General features: G+C 35.5%; 1 protein-coding gene across 1 annotated transcript in view; it reads left to right on the forward strand.

The window, feature by feature from the left end:
* The first annotated feature begins 9,175 nt into the window (after positions 1 to 9,175).
* Positions 9,176 to 24,817, forward strand: part of LOC136829943 (uncharacterized) — a 32,713-nt gene continuing 17,071 nt past the window's right edge. Inside the window, exon 1 of the mRNA XM_067089118.1 lies at positions 9,176 to 9,259. Within this exon, the coding sequence (XP_066945219.1) occupies positions 9,176 to 9,259 (84 nt within the window). The remainder of the gene's footprint in view (positions 9,260 to 24,817) is intronic.

Below are 24,817 nucleotides of genomic sequence, written 5' to 3' on the forward strand. Positions count from 1 at the left end.
ATCAAATCTCATAGCTAGGTATCTCATGGTCTTTCCATTTGAGTGAAATGACAAATGGAATCGCTGAATTGTTTTAAAATGATTGCCATCCTAAAGATATGCACGTAATCACGTTATTTCATTCGTATAAATTAGAAGATATAAAACCATATTTCCAACGCAATTCAACAATGTTTAACTTAAATTTTATATCTAACGAATCTTAGGGCAGGGTAAAATTTCTTGAATTAAATCAGTTTTTTTTTTACCCTACCTTTGGGCACATTCATACTCTGATGCACATACATAAAACTCGCAAAAGCACAACCCAGCACGCACATGCACGAAACACACAAAAAATATTTATATATATTATACACAAACATATATGTATATATATATATATATATATATATATATATATATATATGTGTGTGTATATATATATATATATATATATATATATATATATATATATATATATATATATATATATATATATATATAATTATATATAAAAGTATTTATACAAACTTCTCCCTGAACTGCCAGAACGAAGGAAAACAGGAAATGATTTCTTATGATATGCCAGTGGCTCGCTATTCATTTACGATGTATCTAAATGAAGAAGAGTTCCAGTGAAGAATATATATATATATATATATATATATATATATATATATATATATATACATATATATATATATATACATATATATATACATATATATATATACAGTATATATATATATATATATATATATATATATATATATATATATATATATATATATATATATATATATATATATTTATATTTATACATATATATATGTTCTGAACAGTTTCGATGTGTGATGTGTATATATATATATATATATATATATATATATATATATATATATATATATATATATATATATATATATATATATATATACACATATGTGTGAGTGTGTGTTTCAGTCAGAGTTTTCTCTCTCACAATTTTTTTTTTTTTTGTATTCGATCGCCTTTGTGGCATTGACTTCTTTGATGTGCACTTTTACATCATTTCCTTACTTATTTTTTCAATAATTCTTCAAAGTTCTAGACAAGTATATAGATTTGCAATAAATGGAAAACACACCACGAATCTGTATACTTTGAAGAATGACTGAGAGCAGAAGTAAGGAAATATGAAAAAAGCGTGCATCAAAGAGGTCAACGCCACAAAGGTGGTTGCCTACAAAATATATATATATATATATATATATATATATATATATATATATATATATATATATATATATATATATATATATATATATACATACATATATATATAATATATATATATATATATATATATATATATATATATATATATATATATATACATACATATATATATATAATATATATATATATATATATATATATATATACATACATATATATATATATACATACATATATATATATAATATATATATATATATATATATATATATATATATATATACATACATATATATATATATATATATATATATATATATATATATATATATATATATAGTCTATAATTCCTCCTCTAAAATGAACATATTCTCTTTGTAAGAAATGAGAGAGGTTCCGTGCTGATACAAAGGCCATTAGAGCGTCAGTAAAGTATGGAAGGATGACTGGTGGAATGCGAGAGGAAGACCAGATCAGTCGCCATCAGAGGAAGAGGTCTTGGATGGACCAAGCGAAGGGTCAACGATGGAGGCTTAGCAAAGGAAATTGTAATGGAAAAAGAGGAAAAATAAATGTAGGGTGAAAATAGTAAACACCTCGAGAATTAAATCAATTTAAATATTCTTTTACGAGTACGAAAAGCGAAAAAACTCATAATAACGTATTTAATATACTGAAATGAAAATTTGGGTTCCTTAGTAAAATAATTCATAGGGCAATACTAAACTTTTCTCTTTATAGCAATACCTATGGGTCTCTTGCAAATGGCTACATAATGAAGTCACTTTACACAGCTCTTTAGGAATTGTCTAAATGCATTAATAATGAAACTATCAAGTAAACACCAATAATTAGAAACTAAAAATATTGTATATTAGCACAGAAAAATCAGAGACCACGGAAAACGATAAAAACGACGTAAATGAGTAAAAAGAAAGAAATTTAAACACATTCACATATGATAATACGGACTCCAAGTAAGATTTCATTTTGGTAATAGAGGCATTACCAATTATTAGTTTCATTCCATCCGTTTTAATTCCATCTGCTTACTGGAAGCAGAGATTATCAGATATTTAAGTTGGGAAATAACACGACTTCGCACACTTTTACTCCTTCTAATACCTCTCTATTATTCAGTGAATAATGCTCAATAAATCTTCAGCCTCCCTTGCCCTCCATTACATCGTTATTATTCATCAACTGGATTACGGCCGCTAATTATTTCTAATTGCTACACAAAACCACAACTTCAAGATCCTTGGTAGAAAGGAGGAGAGGCACTGAAGCACGAAGGCTACACGATGGTTATCTTAATGTGCGATGAAAATGGATGCGGCGAGTTTGATGAGAAATGTTAGGCCATGAAGGGGCTGGGTAAGACGCCTGGGTTATCTGGGACCTTTGGGTAAGATGAAGGGCTTCTTATAGGATATCCTGAAGTCTCGAGAGTAATAGGTTGAAGAGGATAAATAAGAAAGCCATCCAAATGAAAGAGAAATAGATACAGGTGAAAAATAAAGGAAATTCCTGATGTGAAAAGACGCAGGAATTATCCTTGAAACTACTTCCATGCTATACTATTTGCCTCGTTTCAAGTTGAATGTAAGTATTTTCGTAAAAAGGTTGTGTATATTAAATGTAGAATAAATAAGTCACACTACTTTTAATGTTTTGATAAGACTTTTCTCTTATTAGAGTACTACCAAGAAACTACTGCATCCCTCTTTCATTAAAGAAAAATAATTTATAACCAAAGTGAAGATGAAATGGAAGCATCCTTTAAATGGTATGGATTTAACAGAGTATGACTACTGTAACATCGTCATGGTATTTAATTATCATGGTAATGTTTTCCTTTCTATGCAGGGTACCATCAATATTTTCATCTGATGGACTGGTGCATTGCCACACTTCATTTTATTTATAGTCTTTTTAACTTCTGGATATTGTATCCCTATCAGCAGGCCTCCACTGAATATAAGATATATACACACACACACAACCCTACGCACACGCACACGCACACGCACACGCACACACACACATATGGATGTGCATTTGTTTTTGTAACAATGAGACATCTATAGCTTGTATCCCCATTAGTGGCCTCTCCACCTTCCGATCATTCCCAAACCCTCTCTTTAAACCCTGCAGGGGAGGTTCCTACATGGTGGAAGCTGAGCAGAGTGTCTGAGGTATATTTGGATGGAGTTGGGGTTACGAAGGAATGGTTAAGAGGGAAAATTATTACTTTCATATGTTGAAAGCCGACTGAGGTGATAGTAAGAATTGTTTAGGAAAAGTTACTTTAAATAAACAGACGCTTAATCCAGACTTCAACTTCGCTGTCAGACAAAAAATTTATGATCAAATAACCTTGAACGTTTTTGCCAATCTGAACCCTAATCTGTCCCTTCCCAGTAACCCTAAGGAAGGTGATCTCTCTGCTATTCTGGACTCACCCCTGTTGTTTCCAAAATCACATAACGGATATATTGTAGCCCCCCCGCACCCCACCCCAGCTAGGGCCTTCCAGGCAGACGCCACCAGAAAAGTTAAACGAAGACCGACCACGAGGACCGACCCCTGACGCGTGGTCACCAGAAACACAGACCAGGGACAAGCTGTGGAAACAACGTTTATTATGTATATATTCTCGTCAGACACAGCCACCTGTGCATTAAAACAAAACTGTGTGCAAATGCCAAAACATTTCAGCTTTAAAGCAATATGTATCATATTGTCTTCCTTGACACATACAAGGAAACAGTTAGTCTTTTTCATGGGTGAGAAAACACAATTTATACCAGTTGTATGTCCTTCTTGCTCTTAGTTTAAAACTTACTTTCCCGCTCGATACTGTTAATGACATGTCCAGAGTTTTGATCAATAAATCAGTATATACCTAGTTACTGTACATCACTCGCTTTGCTGCCTATACAATATAAATCCACTTGCCAAATAGGTGGGGACACATCCTGATCACCCGGTCAGTTGTACTGTTACCCCATGACTCAGCATGTCATTTGCATTCCCTTGAACTCAGGGTATCTTGCCATTCTTCATCCTATTACTACTATATACTTAACACTCTTTTACGAGCATTCTCTGACATACCTTAACCATCTCCATTCTTATTTCAAACATTTTTCATCGACAGAATCCTGCAATCTCCTTAGGCAAAGCTTCACTAATTGCATATTTTATTCTTAGGATAATAATTTATTATGTATCTTCTCGTCACGTTTCCTGAAATTTACCATAAATACAGCTTAATTTGCTGAATAACTTCTCTCTTCCTATTTCCTCAAATTTACCATGAATTTTCAATACCCACCATTTTCACTCTTACTATTTCTTCCTCCTTGTTACACAAAATGATCCTTTCATAAAACCATTATTTCATTATTTCACAGTGCATATTCCTCCTCCTTGCACTAAAATATTTTGACAACAGACTCAGTAACCTACAAGAAATCGTAGCACTGAAGACGACTTTCAGTGTTGAACGACTTTTTAACTCTTGTCAGAAGCACTGGGATTATGTCAGCTTTGATTCAGTCATTCAGACGAAAAAAAAAAAAAATTGAGATGAATCAAAATAAGGTATCATTGCCCCAAGATAATCTCAACTTACCCATTACCTAGAGAAAAAAAAAATTAAAATTGTCACGATGTAGTTGCCCTTCGCATCACACGGGAGAACAGCACGTGACAGTGTCAACTAGGCTTCTGAGGGCAGCATCATCACAAGAGCTGGAGGGCCCAGACCTACTTCGGTGAGAACTAAGAGACGGGAGACTCGAGATGAGCGGAGGTTTGAGGAAATAAAAGAGGAGGAAAAACCTGAGGCAATGAAGTAGATGATGATGATGATGATGATGAATTGTTTTCTGTTATCTTGGGTAAAAATGTTTGAAGAAAAGCCTTCATATTCATTCGTTATTTATCAGGCATGCAAACAAAATATACCATTTGACTGACATCTAAAATATATGGTGCTTTCATTTCTGTATTATCGGTCCCGAATAATTCTGAAAATCATGAAGACTTATGTACTTTATTTTTGACGTATGTTTCATTATATCGAAAAAGGATTACGTCTCTCCTTACCCGGAGTTCTTCCCTTGAAAACCTAAATTATTGTTGGTGATGAAAACATATGTTCCTATTACTACGCCGTTCGGGAACATCATTCCACTATTTTACCACAGAACGAAAAGTGACTGGTTCATCCATCAAAGCCAGGGAAAGGAGCCTATCAATTTTCTTCTCTCTCCTGACATTCGGGAAAGAAAACTCGGGATCTGACACTGCTTAATTAAGAGCAGGCAGGAGACGAGTTTCGTTCCAATATTCCATCGGTGCAGACAGATATCCGATATAAAGATGTAGTCAGGCCTCTTTTATAACGGACTTCACTCGAAATACAGTCATGATGTACGAACAGAAACCTGTTTTATTTAGTTGTGTTCTAGAGCATTAAATCAGTCAAGAACATTTTAAGAGAATATGTGAATGAAACTAGGCATTCCGATTTATCAGGAATCTTTCCTTTTCCAGATCCCAAGTGGAATTGTCTGTCAATTACCCTCTTTATTTCTCTCTTGTCACCCGTAATCATTTGCAGATTTTTCTTCTGATCCCGCACTCCCTTCCCGTCCTTATCTCAACCTTTCAGGCACTCGCTTTTTACCTCCCCATTCTTCACTGATGCCTTTAATACGGACACTGGGAACATATTGTCTACAGTGAAAATAAAGCTTTGTTCTCTTTAGTATAAAGAATAAAACTTTACTTCCTTCACCGCTCTCAGGATTAATCTCCCAGCAAAGTTTCGGGTTTTTGACAAGGATTCTGTCAGGTCTAGGAGCCATGTCGGCTTGGAAATAAATAAAATTACTTTAAAAAATTATATTTTATCTAAAATACTACCTTAAAAGTTTATCGGTCCATACACCACATACATGATTGCATGTAATGCTTCATTAATTCTCAGAAATCTAAGGTGCCATTCTGGCAGAAGTGTGTTCGCTTTGAGAGGGAAGTCAGAACCATTTCTGGTACAGTGTCCAAGTTTTATTTGGGAAGCCTTATCCTCCTTGGAGTCTTTACCATAGAATCAAGAGTTGAAAACGAATTATATCAAGATACATGTTCTTGGAGATGTGATTAAGTAAATTTATATAATCTTTCTTAAATATACAATTCCTAGTGTAAGTGTCCTTTAGCCTGTAAGCTCCAGCGTTGAAAAACAGAAATGATATCTTCAGTGAAAAGATTCATATATCATATTTAGTTCCGTTTTTTGGACAGTTATTTTCGGTTTGGGTCAATATCAAGTGAAAGGTTGTTGAAGACATAACAGGAAGAGATGGTTTTGTGCTTTCTTTCACCCATTTTAACAAATGTCAAAAAGGAAGTACATGAATCTAAAAACACAAGCTTAGAAAATTTACACGCGCAAGTTTGAGCCAAGAAAAGGGAAAGTGAATTTGAAGCCTTACTCTCAGACATTCACAAGAAAACCCCTTTTTACAGTATAACCGCCGAAAGTAAAAATGATTGCGTATGAATTTTCCTTGTACTTGCTATATCCCTTACATAACAAAATAAAAACAAAACTTTATAAATTTTATTAAAAAATGATTCAATGCATTCAGTGGAATGTCCTTTCTACCTCACAAACTTCGCTTCTCAAACCTGAAATTTTTTCTCGTAGTCTGATATCCTATGAGAATCATCAGCCTTTGGAATACCTCCGGCGCATTTTGTCTGCAGTCAAATTCAATTTAAAAAATATATATATGCTAATGATGGTAATAACCGTTACAATTAAACGAGGCATAAAGCTGATTTAAATTGTTTGTTATATTTAGTGGAAAAGGGACTGAAAAATTAAATTAATGTAAACATAATGAGTATGAGTAAGCTGAGGAAATTCAGCATTATAAAATAATTGAAAGAAAGGGCTGAACACATTTTGGCTTACATGCACGAGAGAGAGAGAGAGAGAGAGAGAGAGAGAGAGAGAGAGAGAGAGAGAGAGAGAGAGAGAGAGAGAGAGAGATACTGTACATGGAGGAGGAGGAGGCGTTTGTTGAATTTAGTCCTTAAACCCGTTTTTTCCCAGCGCATTGTGCCGTTTATCCCCTGGGACAAGTTGAAAACCTTCACATCAAGCTTCATTTATGAAAATGCAACTCTTCATCCTTTGATGTGGAGTTTACTGAACATCATCTTATCTTCCCTCAGGGATATACGAAGATTCGCATAATTCATAGTTTGGTGAAAACACTGCACGAGACATTATAGTTAGATTTAAAGAATAAGCAAAGGAACTCTGGAGTCATTGTTTAATGTGCTTTGCCTATCCTTGCTCTACCCAGTACCTAAGCAAATCCTAGATGGCCGTTCCTCACCTAAAGACCAACCACAAATGTAATGAACTTGTTATGCATTAAAATGGGTATATGTGTGCTCAATCTTAGCAGTTATTTGAAAAGCTTTGCAATCTTCTATTCAGTTGTATGTAGCCTGCATGATATTGCTTGAGATTAAAGGTGAAACATCTTGCGTTCGTTGATTTAGCATCGTTGTAACCAAATACACTGTTAATTTTTTTATATCACGTTTACACACGCACACAGATGGAGAAGCCACGGTCAAAATATACACATCCTTAAGGAACAAGGGAAACGAAGACCTCCTTTCATATAAAGTTATTGCCGACGTTTCATGACACATGTCACATCTTTAAGGCTAAAAAAGAATATAATTTGCACGATAGATAGAATCAAGCTAATATTTTTTTTAATTAAAATATTTAAAATTCACAAAAAATGGCAATGCAGCGTTAAAATTAGGTATATAAATGAACATAAAACAAGAGAGAGACTGAAAAAAAGGACCACAAAAGATAAAGGCCAAGGGGACCAAGACAGAAAATATGCATAAAGGAAAAGCTAGGCAACATATAACTGAGTTGACGACAATTGAGAAGGAGGAAGGAAAGAGGAACGGAGGGAAAGGGGAGGAGAAGGAGAGAGAAGGGGAAGGGAGGGCGGGGAAGGAAGGAAGGGAAGGGGAGGGGATGGAAGAGGGAAGGGGAGGGAAGAGGTAAGGGGAGGACATGGCTAAATTAACACTTGAGAGTTTGCTCCGGAAGGAGAGGGGAGAGGGGAGGGGAGGGGAGGAGAGGATGAAAGAAAGGGAGGGGAAGGGGATGGAAGGGCAAGTGAAGGGGATGGAAGGTGGAAGTAGAGGGGGATGGAAGACGGAAGGGGAGGGAAGAAGGAAGGGGATGGGGAGGACACAGCTAAATTAACTTGATCGTGTGGTCCAGAAGGGGGAGGGGGGAGGGAGATGGAAGAGGGAAGGGGAGTGGAGGACACAGCTAAATTGAAACTTGATCACGTGCTTTGGAAGGGGGAGGGAGATGGGTGGGAGAAGGAGATGGATGAGGGAAGGGGAGAAGAGGGAAGGGAGGGAGGAGGGAAGAGGGAAGGGGAGGGGTTATATAGAAGATAGATTCTACCGAGTCGAAGAAGTTGTGAAAAAGCCGAAGAGTTTCATAAAAATCCTGAGATACCGGTAAAGGTCACTGCAGGGTTACTAGAGGTCACTGCTGACCTGCTGGTCACGTAAGGTTGTATCGTCACCGGGATTGAGCAACCATGCAAAATTCCAAGTCTCGGACGAGGGAGCAGGTCGAAAATTGAGTTGCAGCATTTGACAGAAACAGACAGACAGACAGACAGACTCGGAAGCCAAACTAAATAAAAGCATGTAAAAACAACCTAATCCCACATACACTATATATAAAGACAAAAGCCTCTCAACTTTTACAGATCCTAACACACACATGTAAACTTTCTAGCAAAAATACGCGTTCATGTACACCTTCCAAGAAAAATAAACCCAATCTTTCCTCACATTCTGCTTTGTGAAGCCGTCAGGAGAGGCAACTGTCATGGAGGAGGAGGAGGAGGAGGAGGAGGAGGAGGAGGAGGAGGAGGAGGAGGAGGAGGAGGAGGAGGAGGAGGAGGAGGAGGAGGTAGGGAAAGAGGAACTCTCAGAATTAGTCCTTCATGCCCTCTGAAGTGGTAAGAGGAATAACTTTCAAACGGTTATTTTTGGAGAGAGAGAGAGAGAGAGAGAGAGAGAGAGAGAGAGAGAGAGAGAGAGAGAGAGAGAGAGAGAGAGAGAGAGAATAGTATCATAAGTAAAAAAATATATAATAAACCAAACCTATTTACCGTCAACAATTATTCCATTTTCGTCATGATGTTCTCCTAATTCCAATAATTAATCTAAATAATTTGATGATTATACTGGATTACATTTACAGAGTTGTATTCTAATTATATAAAGACACAGGTAGAGTACAACTGTGATGCCTTGCTGGTGGGTAACACCTTCGAATACCTCGTCCACATCCAGAAGTCAGGTGAATGTCCTGATTTTTCTAAGAAAACCACCACTTGAACATCATCAGATTGTTTACAAAGTCTACATGTCAGATCAAAGTTGTCGTTCCACATTTAGGTAGATTTTTTTAAATCTCTAAAATTTCAGCATAATGGATTGTTTAAAGGATTATCGTCGCCTATCATCACACGTGATCATCAAAGCAGGTTTAAATAATTTTGATATTGCTATCGAGTTAGATTTTCCTGACTAGAACCGTTTCTACATGTGGCCTTTTTTTTTTTTTTTTTTTTACACAATGCAAAGGAGTTTTACGATGACAGGAATTTAAACTTGAACTTTATCAATATGGGATACCCATGTTTGACTGCCATGCCACGATCTGTGTTCACGATCGAGTAAGGTTATACTAATTTATTTTGAAAAATCTCAGTTGTCAAAAATTAGGTAATCAAGTGTATTTCCCTGACAGTTCCTTTATCACGAAATGTCTGTGTTTTCTGTAATCGTTGCATTCCCATAGCTGAGCAATATATTTTGTTTAATAAGCTGAGATAGGAAATATAATAATCTCTTAGATGTCATACAAATTAATTAAATATCCTCATGAAAAAAAATCAGTAGAATCGACCTCTGTGTCCACCATTGCTCATTGGGACCGTCCCACCACAATTCAAGAAAGAGAATTGTCTATGACAGTGCTACAGTACGACCAACTCTATACCCTATTAACCTCTAAAGAATAAATGAGGACGAGCAAATATCTGGGGTTCATTTTCGCCGTGCAATTCTTCACGGCTTTTCCCTGTAGATTACAAGAATGTGATCTTCGAGTGTCGCTATTTCAAAGGCTCTTCTACATGATGAAATTTGGACTTGATGAAAGTGAAAATGAATCTCAATGAGAGAGATGAAAATAATTTAGTAGACAGACAGACAAACAAAGGACATATTTCTAGGGATTGCGACCTATCCCTCTATCTATCTATCTATCTATCTATATATATATATATATATATACACACACACACACACACACACACACACACACACATATATATATATATATATATATATATATATATATATATATATATATATATATATATATATATATATATATATATATATAAAGTTTCTTAGCAAGTCTTCAGGAATGACGTTGTCAGCCCTACACCCCTCTCTCGACCCCAGCAGATATTCTTACCCAATTCTGGATGAAGTTACTAAATACATGCCCTTCTTTACTAAAGCTGTGGCTCATCTTAATCAACTTATTACCAGGAACGAGATTCAAAGTGTACAGCAGTATACGCAATATGGGTTTTTATCAAATCAAGCCTTAATCGTTTCTCCTCGCTCGAGGGACAAATGCGGGCTCTCTCACTGGTGAGGGGAGTGTCTTCACCACTTGTTTGAGCCTTGGGTGTTTTTAACAATCATATGTAGTCTATATTACGATATATCATTTTGTGGATCCGGCTGGATAGCTCATCTTTATCTTTTGGGTTCATTTCCACAATCAGCAGAGATATATTTGTAGAAAGTTATGAAAGAGGGCTTCAAATTTCACTTCGATATAGCCTTTGAGTGAGAGACTGTAGGACTGAGCAATTGCAAGGAAAATGTGTCCGCGTCCTGGTCTCATTTTCTCTGTTGCCAATTTTCTTCGGGATAAAAGTGAACTTTCTGCATAAAAAAGAGGAGGTAAATTCCATAAAAGTTCTGTGTATTAATACAGCCTCTTTTTGAGATGCTAAAGGTAAAATAAATACAAATAAATAAAGAAACATCACCTCTGTTGCTATGGAGACACCGCAAGGTCAACGAGCTTCTCATCTCGCGGCATTCCTCCTCTCGCAGCTTCTCACCGTCCGAGAAGCGTCACTGAGGGATTGGTTAGGGCAATTACCTCGCAAATCTCACTTAATGGACATTCGAAATGACGCCGTGAATCTCGACCGAGACAAACCACTCGGGCCTGGAAGGGATTGTCAGTTGGTGGCAGAGTCTTATGTGTAAAACTAATTTGTTTGATAACAAGTCTTAACGAATTTACCCTTTTTGCTTGGAATACGGTGCAGACAATTAATAAGATAGTATACTGGTAAATAAAATATCCGAATTTCTGCCAGTCAGCAGCATAATTGGTGATTTATTTTGACATAAAACAACGAAGAAAACCAACTCGGTTTAGGGGAGGAAGGCCAAAATAACATCACATGTTTTCCGATGACGCATCAGCTCTAAGTAAGCTTTATTTCTCACTAATTATTATATTGGCTAAAACAAATCATGATAAGAAAATATAGATACAGATGAACAATGATTTCTTATCCAAGAAGTCGAGATAACTGACTTCCTTCCACAAGGCAACGGAAAACAAACAAACAAACAAACAAACAAACAAACAGGGCTTAAAAAAAAGCGTGCACACAGATGAGAATACGCAAAAGCTCTTAATAAACACCAGGGGAAAATCCAGGCAGGTCGCGATGATCCCGCCGTAGAGCCAAAAGCGCGGAGAGAGAGAGAGAGAGAGAGAGAGAGAGAGAGAGAGAGAGAGAGAGAGAGAGAGAGAGAGAGAGAGGATCAAAATGTCATCTGGACTTTCAGCCGCAGGAATTTTGATGCCACGAAGAGAAGAGGTCGGGATGAAATCCTCTGTGGCTCTCGGAAACTTTCTGCCGACTTTGGTTTTCGGCTCAAGTGGCTCTTCTTTCTCTCTGCTTTCTCTTTTCTTTCTTTCTAATTTGGGTTGGATCTTTTGTTGTTTGGGGAATAGGGTTTTAATTTTTCTCTCTCTCTCTCTCTCTCTCTCTCTCTCTCCCCTGTTTTTATTTTGTGTTTCTCTTTCTCTCGTTATCTGATTTTGGGGGATAAAATAAACTGTTAATACAAACTCTCTTCATTAATAAGTGACGTTACGCACTATTTTGAATCATATTCCAATGGCGTCAATGAAAGAATTTCAAGATACAAAACATTGGAAAAATCAATAATACTGAGAAAAGAAAATATTTGTGTATCCCTTACGAGTTACAGAAGATGCAGATAAAATCTAATGATTTCCAGCAGTTACCTTGCAACCTGTTTATCTATGTCTAACGTATTAACACAATTTATCACTCCATTCACCACAAGAAATTCAACTCACATGCATACATACACACGTACATACATACATATATACGACTGTAAAATATTTTCTGTTACAACAGAATTCCATCTAATAAAAGGAGCCCATAAAAACACCAAAAGGGTAGGAATTCTAGCGTTACATTTCGAAGACATCCGTCTTCCTCAATTGACAGTTGTCTTCGAAATAAAACGGTATTGTTATTACCATTTTGGTGTTTTTAGGGGCTCCTTTTATTAGATGGAATACTGTTTGAACAGAAAATATTTTACAGTCATATATATGTATATGTATGTATGTATGTATAATTCATAATTTGTTACTGATTTTACATATGACATCTTAGCTGTTTCTGTCAGTCAAACTACTCTGACCATATACATAGTCCTGCGCCGTTTTGATGTGGGTGTGTGTACACATACACATACACAAAACACACATACACTATATATATATATATATATATATATATATATATATATATATATATATATATATATATATATATTTATATGAATTTTTTTACATCAATTTTGATAAGTTATAAGGCTTTGCACACCTCTCAAGCCTTTTGCATGGGGCCTGGGGCTTTGTTCTTCAGAATACCGCTAAATGAAACGGCTGAGACATAACTGTTTAGTTTTGTGTGATACAGATTACCTCTCGTTAGCATATCTGGGATGTGATTTTGGAATTTCATTACTTTGCTACTATGAATTTTATTTTTTCATTACTTATGTTTCTATTACATGACTGCTATTATTACGCGGCAAGCTCCCTCAAGTAAACTGTTAATATTTTTTATCATATTTTTTGGCTTGGATTTATAGTGAGTTATGGGTGTTTCCCTGTTGTGATATATTTTGTTTCCATGACTTTACATTTCGAATCAATATTTATTTTTTTATTCATTTGCCATTCTTTTTTACAAAGCATTGATATGTTAATTGAAAAGCATTAGTAATATATTATGTGAAATATGCGACTATGGATGCATTTCTTGTCAAGAATACTTTCAAGGAAAATATTGCACTTAACAGTATCTTCTGGTACATCACCAAATTTCATAAATATGTCAGTGTTCTTATTAATAGGGTAGATTTCAGTTCATATGAAATTCATATAACATCTATTCGTCTGCATCGTTTTTGACTAGTAATCCAGGAATAAAGAGCTTAACCAAAACATCCAAAGCAATTAAACAATAAAATCGCTGATACTAAGAAAAACTAAGAAGAGGCAAAACTGCCATTGCAGTTTCAACGCCTGAAACTCTTCCCAGCTCCGACTTCCGAGCATTGAAGAAAATAACCTAACTTCCTCTAATTAACATGTAGCTCCGAGGCAGTGGTTCAGAGTAAACATCATTAAGCTCACTTTTCTCTCAAACAAGTGGCGAATGCAACACATATTTTTTTATTTTTATTTTATGTCATTAAATAAAGTATCAGCTTGAAAAGACCACAGTAATACTGAAAGTGATTCTTTATACTTAGCACATTTCGGTCAATCTGACTGAGTGAGAGGATTAAGTTAAATATGTCAATGCATAGAAATGAAATACTTGTAAATATACAGAGTTGAAGCTTTTCTAATAAATGGCAAAAGTGAATTTGCTCAATAGAAATCTTACGTATCACCTACTTTAGGCGAGGAAATCAATTGCTCTCAGAACCTTGTCATCATCACCTCAAATCACGTGACCGCGTGGAGAGGAAAAACACGGGAGAATAATTCCATTAGTGTCGATGAAGTTTTATGTCCAAAAACACATTAAGGGTCTTTCCCAAGCCTGCTCAGCTTCTATAAAAAAAATCATTATTATACCAGTATGTCGACAGTAGGCCTATGTTACACGTATGTACTCGAACGAGTCATCTTAAGACAACTTTTTCCCAGGTAAAGCTTTTCTAGAAAAAATGACCGGCGATTCTTCGCGACTTTCTTCATGGCCGAGTGGCCCTGGTCGTCAGGCTTGTCCTCCCCTGCTACTTTACTGGAGAGACAAGACAAAAGGATGACAGTGTTAATTACACACATACACACACACACATATATTTGTGAGTGTATGTATTTATTTGTCTGTGCGCGCTTACCTCTTTACATTTGCGTTGCATAAGTAAATCCGTGGACACTGACACATCATATGCTATTAGCCATTTTTTTTACGCATTTAGCCTTAATATACTTTCATACAAAAAAGGGAATATAAAACTCATATGTTACTCATCCTTATTCCTTAATGACGTCATCAGACCTCTTCTTTATAAACTGAACAACAGGATAGGATGAGCCGATAACCCTTTCCCCAATATCCTACAGTATATAGGATGTAGGTAGTAATTAATGAACTGGAAAAATGAATCGTGCCGCAGCTCCCTTCGGGATATTGTGGTAGTCAGCAGTTCTGAGAAATATTCAATTATATTGGCCACACGAGGCGCCGCAGAAGGAGGAATTACTTGAGACTGAGTGACACTCCTTCAGGAATCGTTCCAAAGGCAAGATGAAAGTGGAACAGAAATGATGAACAGTAATAATCGACCACTGCCAGAGGGATATGAGTTTTTGGACTGTTATTTCTCGGGTAATTTACGTCTCTGATGTAGATCACAATTTATTTGCACCGTAAAGATAGCATTGCTGGACAAGTTTTCTTCTAGTTCTTACTGAATGGGGAGTTTAGAGTTACTCAGGTGTGGCTCTAGCGTTGTATGATGTGAGAGAGAGAGAGAGAGAGAGAGAGAGAGAGAGAGAGAGAGAGAGAGAGAGAGAGAGAGAGAGAGAGAGAGAGAGGCAAAGCGTTGTCCGGTTTATGAAGAGAGAGAGAGAGAGAGAGAGAGAGAGAGAGAGAGAGAGAGAGAGAGAGAGAGAGAGAGGCAAAGCGGTGTCCGGTTTATGATAAAGTGACACCAACATATCTCATAAAGCGAGAAGGGTTCCGGAAGTTGGTTAATATCCGTCCGGAGTTTGTGTCGTAGTCACACTCTCAAAGTTTCCCTTTAGAGATGGCATCCTTATCAAGAAAAATGTCAAACTAGCAGAGTGGAAATTTTTAATCGGATTCCGATAAATCAAAGTCATTGTGGGTCATTAGTCCTGTGGTTATGACATTCAAATACCAGCGAAAGAATCAGGAATTGAATCTCGGCAGGATATACTGGTATGTTCACTCTGAACTGAAACCCAACCTGTCTCATTTGAGATAAGCAGAGAACAACGTAACTGGGAAGAAGCCCATTAGAGGAGGCCTCACACACACCATTTTTCAGTAGGACATCTGACGGAAAGACTGAAAAAGCTTTCGTTGCTTTGGTACTGAAACGCTATTTTGTTGAACAATTCACATTTTATTTTTTATTGATATTTTTCTTAGAGAGAGAGAGAGAGAGAGAGAGAGAGAGAGAGAGAGAGAGAGAGAGAGAGAGAGAGAGAGAGAGAGAGAGAGAGAGAGAGAGAATATCATTATAAGAAAATAATTGTTCTTCTTGGTAATGTAAAATTTATTCACTTCCTCTCAGATAAAATTGAGTTATTTAATCAACTGTGCGTACCGTTGTTATTCCTTACTTTTTCTGAAACCACATTCCATATGTTTCTGTATTCTTGAAATTCAATTGACGAAAGATTTTTTTGTCTTAATATCTGGATATTTCCTCAACATTTTCACTTTCTTCATTCTGTAACATTATTGTTAGAGATGTGTTGTAGCAATAAAACAAGCCTCTGAACACATGGAAGTTCCTTCGTTGAAACAGTAATTTTTTCCAAATTCCTAATCACATCGATTGGGCCTCAATGCCTCTTGGTTTTTCATTTCTTGCAATTACTCGTTTTCTAATTTATCTCCTATGGTCTGTTCCTTGATCTGCATAACATACTGACTTTATTTGTGGTTCATTAATAGTTCTACCGTTACTTGTAACCTTGTTTCATTGATGGCTCACAACAGTTTTCCTTAACAAAAGAATAAGCTTAAGTAAAAATCAGTTCTTGGGCTATTTCTGCTGTCCCTGTTTATATAAAACTGATAGTGATATGAATATAATACCACGGTAAAATTACAGAGTATAGATTTCCTGATTTGTATTCAGTGTAAGGCACATGATTACATTTTAAGACTATTTTAGGACAGGGAGTTAGGGAGTTAAGGATGTTGTGGGAACGGGAAAAAACCCAGCACATATATATACACCGACACAAAAAACATGAAACAAAGCTAGAGCTGGTTATCATTTCATAAGCTCTTATTTGGAATTACATGGCTCTGGAGCTTGTATAGCGATGAGATATACGCCTAACGGTGATCTCGAAATTAATCGACATTCTGGCAGTCTAGTTTGCTCTGGTCTATCTTTAGGGATGAAAAAATAAAATGTAAATTTATTTGGTACTCGGTAAAAATGCAGTATTTCTAACCAAAAAAAAAAATAATTAATTTCAAAGCATTGTTTGCGAGTTCCAGAAAGAATGCAGACTACATACTCGAGTCGATCCCAGAAACCCTTTTCTCCCAAAGGCCGAGAGAAAAGCATAAAAAAATCTGCATAAATGCATCATAATCGAATTCTCGCCGTCCCACCCCCAACGCTCAATGGCCTCTCGACTGCCAAACACTTTGCTGAGAGACAAACCAGCAAGGGCCACCTGGTGCAAATGAGCCCCTTTTAATGCTCCTGGAACACAGCGCTGACAGGACACCCAAGATCGATTGACAAACCTCAAAAGAAAGGGCACCCCCAACTGTAATCAAAGTATGCTATCACAGCTACAGGAAAGCCAGCGTTAACTTGTACCACAAGAGCTAATAAAAGAGAAGAAGAATAAATATAAATTTCCCAAGCATTTCAAATGTTATTTAAAAAATCAACTGCCTTGAATGCATGGGGCTTCGCCTAAAGGCCCAGCCCTTGAGCCTCTCCACCCATATGGTGAAGAAAACAGAAGGATCCATGAGCTCTTGCAGGGGTACGCGCTTTCTTAACCTGTGGACAGAGCTTGACACCTCCCCACTCCTTATCATGGGAGGTGTCACCTCCACTCTCCACCTGGCAAGAATCTCCTTCAGGTTTTACTTATTTTTTTTTCTCATGAATCTTTGTAGGTGGGTACTTTTTCACTCTGACTTAATTTTAAGGTTACAAGTCAATTTAAATTCCAAAATGTTTACTTTTTACAAATATGCAATTTCTACAGGTTTCTAATCTACAAAACTTCACATGATGTGTCGAAGAAAATGGTTCACACCTTTACTCACAGTGTATCACCCACACGTTGGGTTCCTTGTTGGTTAGTAATAGTTCTCTCAAGTATATTAGACCTAGTCTAATTTTTCAAGGTCACGTGGCATTTTAGAGGTTTGCTGGTTATTCTATAAAATGATTAATTTGACTTCACTTAACTTTCATGTCAGATCAAATTCAAGGCAGACATTTTAGTTTTTTAAAATTTCAATTTTTCTTGAATTCTATGAAATTTTACAGAGGTACCCGAGGAGCTGCCGACTACTTTTCCAAAAATTTTTATTGTGAAATAATTTACAGGTCAAATTATCGTTCAAAATAAAATTTCTATCTAATCATATAAACTGCAATACTGGATTCTGAATACTGATATGAAAGCAGCCTTTGGACGAGACATCTACTGTGGAATCCATGCAACTTCGAGATCCCACTGAACAGCTTAATGACTCCCCAATCATCATTCCCTTTTCTGGCAGCCACAGGAAACCCACCTCACAGCCATTCCCTAGCAAGGTCTCACTGAAAACCTCTCCTTCTTAGTGCAGGTTGAGGCTGACGCCTTGGAAGGTTGTGTGAGGAGCTCTTCGTTGGGTGAGTCGGTAGAGCTGCGGACTGTCACCCGATGGGCCGGAGTTCAATTCCCCGGCCGGCTGATGAAGAGTTAGATGAATTTATTTCTGGTGATAGAAATTAATTTCTCGCTATAATGTGGTTCGGATTCCACAATAAGCTGTAGGTCCCGTTGCTAAGTAATCAATTGGTTCTTAGCCACGTAAAATAAGTCTAATCCTTCGGGCCAGCCCTAGGAGAGCTGTTAATCATGTCAGTGGTCTGGTAAAACTAAGGTATACTTAACTTTGCAGTGTTCACCTGTTCGTCCCAGAAGCAGGCTACATCACGTGACCCATGCAGATCACACAATGGCCCAACAAACATATCATCGAATTCATTGTTTTTATCTGATTATCCAATTATGTCTTACAGTATTGTGTCATTCATCTCTTAAATGATCAATATTTCATTACCACCTGTTGACACTTTTAATTAATCCTCTGTAAGTTGGATATTATATCATATAATGAATATTATTGCTAACAGCAATGTATAGTTATTACCCAACTATCCTGAAACTGAATCGCCCTGGGAGGTTGAACCAGCAGATCGGTTTCCTTTGTACCTGAGGATCTCGACTGCTACATAAATAGATTTTGCCATTATAAGAAAGCATGTAAGGTTGCGAAGCTGAAATGCTGAAAACTATTTCACGGTAATTTATATTATATTATCAAAGTTCCTCTAGGATGGTAACCAATTAAACCTGCAGACACCCAAAATTGGGGGCCAGTTTTTAAACATTAATAACGATGCTTTGACAGATTTATTTTTCAAAGGAAACTAAAAAATACAATAAAACGAAAAAACTGCCGGATAATCCCACAAAAGTGTTAAATTTTCATCCTAACAAAAACAATTTTAGACGGTGCTTAGCTTAAACCTCCTGTTTTCCATTCAAAATCCGAGGAAACTAATTAAACAGAAAGGAAAGGCTGTAACCCCTTCCACCAAATGCAACGAAGGAACCACCAACCAAAAGACGCCCCCTCCGGCCATCCCTTATGAAAAGTTGCGAATCAAAGTTTCTAACATTAAATTCTCAAGTTTCCAGTAATAATGGGACCAACTCATTCTCAAGACACCACAGAATTTTTACCCTCCTTATCACCAAATAATAATAATAATAATAATAATAATAATAATTTGTTTTTGAAAGCAACAAAAAAATGTAAAAATTCAGACCCATAACACTAATGAAAATAAAACAAAAAATATGCACTATCGGCTTCTCTAGTTTGAAACGCATTTCCAGTAAATAATGTACATTTTTTATTCAAAATCTGCCGAAACAAACGGGAAACACTGTACACATGAAATACGACAAAAATCATTAACCGCCGAGGGACACAATCCCAATATAAAAGTTTTTAACAAGAACACACAATGAGCACCAAATTATTACTGCATTAATAACATATTTCGGAACTACCACAAAAACCAACTCTCGAACAACACGATCCAAAAAAAAAAATTATAATAAACAAGAATAAAAGTAAACGTACAAGAAATAAATAAAGGAACACTTACGCCGTCATTGGCAAGGAAGGCTCTTGAACCGTCGAAGTCAACACTGGAGACCAATTCCCTGTAAAAGCACTTTTTTAATGACACTCACACAGGCCTCCCTCTACCCCCTCCTTAGCTGTCTATAATGTCTGGGTAATGATTAGTTACAATGTCTAAGCGATGTCAGGCAGGGCAGCCGATCGAGACCACAGGTCTACCCTAAAGCCAAATCAAAAAGTCCTTCAAAGAAGGCATCGTGCTTACCCCATACAAAAATGGGAATAAAAGCACGTTAAAAGAAGAAGAAGAAGAAGATAATCAGCGAAAATTGTGTGAACCTCAACGCACCTGTTTCATGAACGACAACTGCCCGCAAAGTGAGAAACGCAGGTTGGGGCAGGATTGCCAGGTGCTCTGAGTCCAGTTTGGCACAAGCATGATCAGAATTTGGCAGTTTTTAGCAATAAAATAACCAACAATTTACAACGTTTTGGTATTTTTATCAACAATATGCAAAAGACAAATGAAAATCAAAATCCAATATTTCTTAAACAATTTTTAATCCATAAGTAAATAAATACCTGGCATCTTTTTGAATAACTCTGAACCAAAGCATATTGCGTGTCTGTCTTTCTCATGATTAATAATTAACTCTCTTGACTGTCAAAACAATGAGTTAAAAAGGGGTAGAGTACACTTAAGTGTTGGTTTTAGTATTAAAGAAATTGTTTCCCAATCCCGGAAGGGCATCCGTCCATGAAACATCTGATAAAACCATCATGAAATGAGCCCTTTACTGATAGTCAGAAACACCTTGAAATGGCTCATCAAAAACAGCGACCCTTACTAAGGAATATTTTGAGAAGAAGAAAAATAGCAAAGAAATGACCTTCGGAATCTGTGACAATATTGCTATGTCGATATTTTCTCACTGAAGCTTGGAATATCAGAGGATTTTCAGGTTCTCAAGAATAAGTTTCGGCCCATGTTTTCCATTTATAACAACCTTAGAGAGGAAACAAACAATTACACGAGGACCGTTACAATTAATCTACAGAGACTGAAGACATTTGCCTCCTCTTATATTATTCAAATAAAATCCCCAGGCCTTCATGTTGTTATTACCCCTCCTAAGTTTCTCTATGGTAATTGTAATATAACCCTTTTAAGTTCAATCCCCTTACGTTTTAGTGCAGCCTTGTTAATTTCAATAACATTTGAGTTACGAGCATCTTAATGTAACCCCGTTAAGCTCATTAACCTTCGAGTTATGGTCATTTTAAAATATCCCACTATGTTCTATAACATTTGAGTTATGGCCATTTTAATGTATCCCAGCAATGTTCACTAACATTCGAGCTATGGTTATTTTGATGTAACCTTGCTAAGTTCATTAACCTGTGAGTTATGAACATTTTAATGAAAACCTCTGCAGTTCATTTTACAATTTGTGGTGGTCATTTTAATGTAACCTTGGTAATTTCATTATCCTTGAGTTATGGACATTTTAATGTAACCTCTTAAGTTCATTAAACTTTTAGTTTTGGCAAACAATGCACCTAAATCATTTTAATGACAATGGCAAAGACTCCTACCAAATCAGGATTATGCAAATGCACCTGTTTCCATCCCCTGACGTAATGTGTATTAATATAGCTTTTATTGTAGTTTTTAGAGACAGATACTTTATATATAGTTGCATATTTTTGGTAGGTAATGTTAATAGGATCAGTCCTCCGTTTGTGGCTACTGCTGTAATGAATAATGATTTGTGTGGTAACTTATTCGTAAACTGGAAACCTGAGGAATACACACCCATGTGTATATATATAAATACACACAATATATATATATATATATATATATATATATATATATATATATATATATATATATATATATATATATATATATATATATATATATATATATATATATATATATATCCATCAAAAGCGGTTTACCTAAAAAAATAGGTCCTTTTTCTGTACATTATACCTATTTCCACATTGGTAAGTATATACTACTTATCAAGCTACCTGTCCACCTGCCCTGAGCAACTTTTAAGATTTATACATTATCGTATAGGATTTTGGCGTTTCTTTAGTACATTAGTATTACTGTTATTATTGCAAGATGGACGGGTGGTTGTAATGTGGAGGGCTGAAGAGGCATTTGTCAGAACTGCACAGGAAGCAACACCTAGTTTTTGGAAGCACACGTTTCCTTTAGCAGAGGGAATGCACACAAAGAGGCGTTTCCAGAACAGAGGGGAACAAGAGGTTCCTGAAAAGTTGAGTTTGTTTGTATTTTTGTCGACGCATCTTCAACGCTCTACTTCTGAAAAATGTTTATCCTGCTTGTTTTGAAAGTGGTCGTTTATTATTACTTATAATATATTGCTGTTCAAAATGTACTGACATTCCTGTGGAACAAGATCAAACATAGCAGAAGGTTGCTGCAATCAACAGATTTGCCACCCCTCACCCCCAAAAAAAATTACATATACATAAACAAAGAATTTCATAAAAACGAAGGCATGTAGGGTAATATTACATATATGCTCTTTTGGCAATCCCCAAGTCAGAGCCAACACTACGCAACCTCATCTATTAACTTGAGGACGGAAAAGTACGACTGCGTATGCCTCTCTCTCTCTCTCTCTCTCTCTCTCTCTCTCTCTCTCTCTCTCTCTCTTTGTTATTCTTGGTTTTTTATTCTCATAAGTTTGTTTCAGGTATGAATAAGACCAAAGATAAAACACAAAATATAGAAATAAAAAATCCATATAAATATGTGGGCAATCGAATGAACACACAAGGAGAATGAACTAGAGATAGAATTAATGTGATAAATCGCACCCTGCATACCAGTTTATATAATCTGTATAATCAAGAGGCAGCAACTTCAAACATTTCAAACACTTTTAAGAATATTTCCTTCAACCGTTTTCTTTGGGTTTATAATCTATCAAAACAAACGTGACCATTCCGTTGACGATAATCAAACTGTGAAGTCGGGCTTCTTATATCTCACCACATATAGCCTACTGCAATTACAATGAAACGAGAAATGGAATACTGAAATCGAGTGGAACCCACACTTTTATACTGAAGCTTCAACTCCGCTTTGCAAAATTATAATATCTGAACGGAATTCTTATTTGTTGCAAGTCGGGGTAAAAAAACTCAAAATAAATCCTTAGAGGCGATTTCTGCAAGAGGGCGACTGAAAGAAATCTGGAAAAAGGGGAAAAGTAATGAGGTGCCCAGAACCTGTATATATATATATATATATATATATATATATATATATATATATATATATATATATATATATATTATATATATATATATATATATATATATATATATACATACATACATACATACATACACATACATACATACATACATACATACATACATACATACATACATACATACATACATACATACATACATATATATATATATATATATATATATATATATATATATATATATATATATATATATATACGTAGACGACCACATGAAAGGTGAGAATTAAAGACCAGGGTAAGCGCTTTGTGTATTATGTTGCGTACACTTCTTCGGGGTACAAAGTAAAATAAATAAAGATAGACATAAACAAGAAAACTTCACAAAAGATCAAAGCCACCAACAAGCTAAACATCATTACTGAATGCAAACACTAGTTTGAAGTCAAATTGTCACATACCAAACAAAAATACTTTAAAAATACTTAAGAACTGAAACTACAGTTAGAACAGGCTATTGCTAAAAGGTAACATTGTACTTCCCTACAATTTTATGAACAAGGTAACTATCTAATTTAAAAAGACCCGAACTAATATTCATAAGTTGATTGTTAAAATGCTTAATAAAGGCAGATTCAATTATATTTCTCTTAACAATGTGGTTACAAAAATTATCTCAGATGAATTTTTCCAGTCCATACAATGGTTAAAATCATTCATATGTACAAATAAAGCACTTGTCAATTGGCCTGTTCGAACTGCGTAACGATGCTGTTTTAGACGATAATCTAGTTCTTTACCAGTTTGACCAAGGTATTTATTACTACATCCAGCACAAGGAATCGTGTAAATACAGCCATTAATTTGTTTTGGGAGTTACGAACAATGATATTCTGAAGTGTCCCTGAATTCTTTGTAAACAACAGTTATCTTGAAAATTTTCACCTTTCATGTGGTCGTCTACGTATATATTTGTCACGTGCAGTTTGGTGACTTATTGCTGATATATATATATATATATATATATATATATATATATATATATATATATATATATATATATATATATATATATATATATATAATTTCTGACTCACGTCAGGATCAAATCCAGGTCTCTCAGGTGGAAAGCAAGGGCGTTACCCCCTGAGAGACCTTATTCTGATCCTGACGTGAGTCAGAAATTTATTTCTGTTCCACACGTGATTGTGTGTTGATGATCTATATATATATATATATATATATATATATATATATATATATATATATATATATATATATATATATGTAATGTGTGTATATATATATATATATATATATATATATATAATATATATATATATATACATACATATATATATACATATATATTATATATACATATATATATATACATATATACAAAATATAAACATATAT

Source organism: Macrobrachium rosenbergii, chromosome 45, assembly GCF_040412425.1.
Source record: "Macrobrachium rosenbergii isolate ZJJX-2024 chromosome 45, ASM4041242v1, whole genome shotgun sequence".
Lineage (NCBI taxonomy): Eukaryota > Metazoa > Arthropoda > Malacostraca > Decapoda > Palaemonidae > Macrobrachium > Macrobrachium rosenbergii.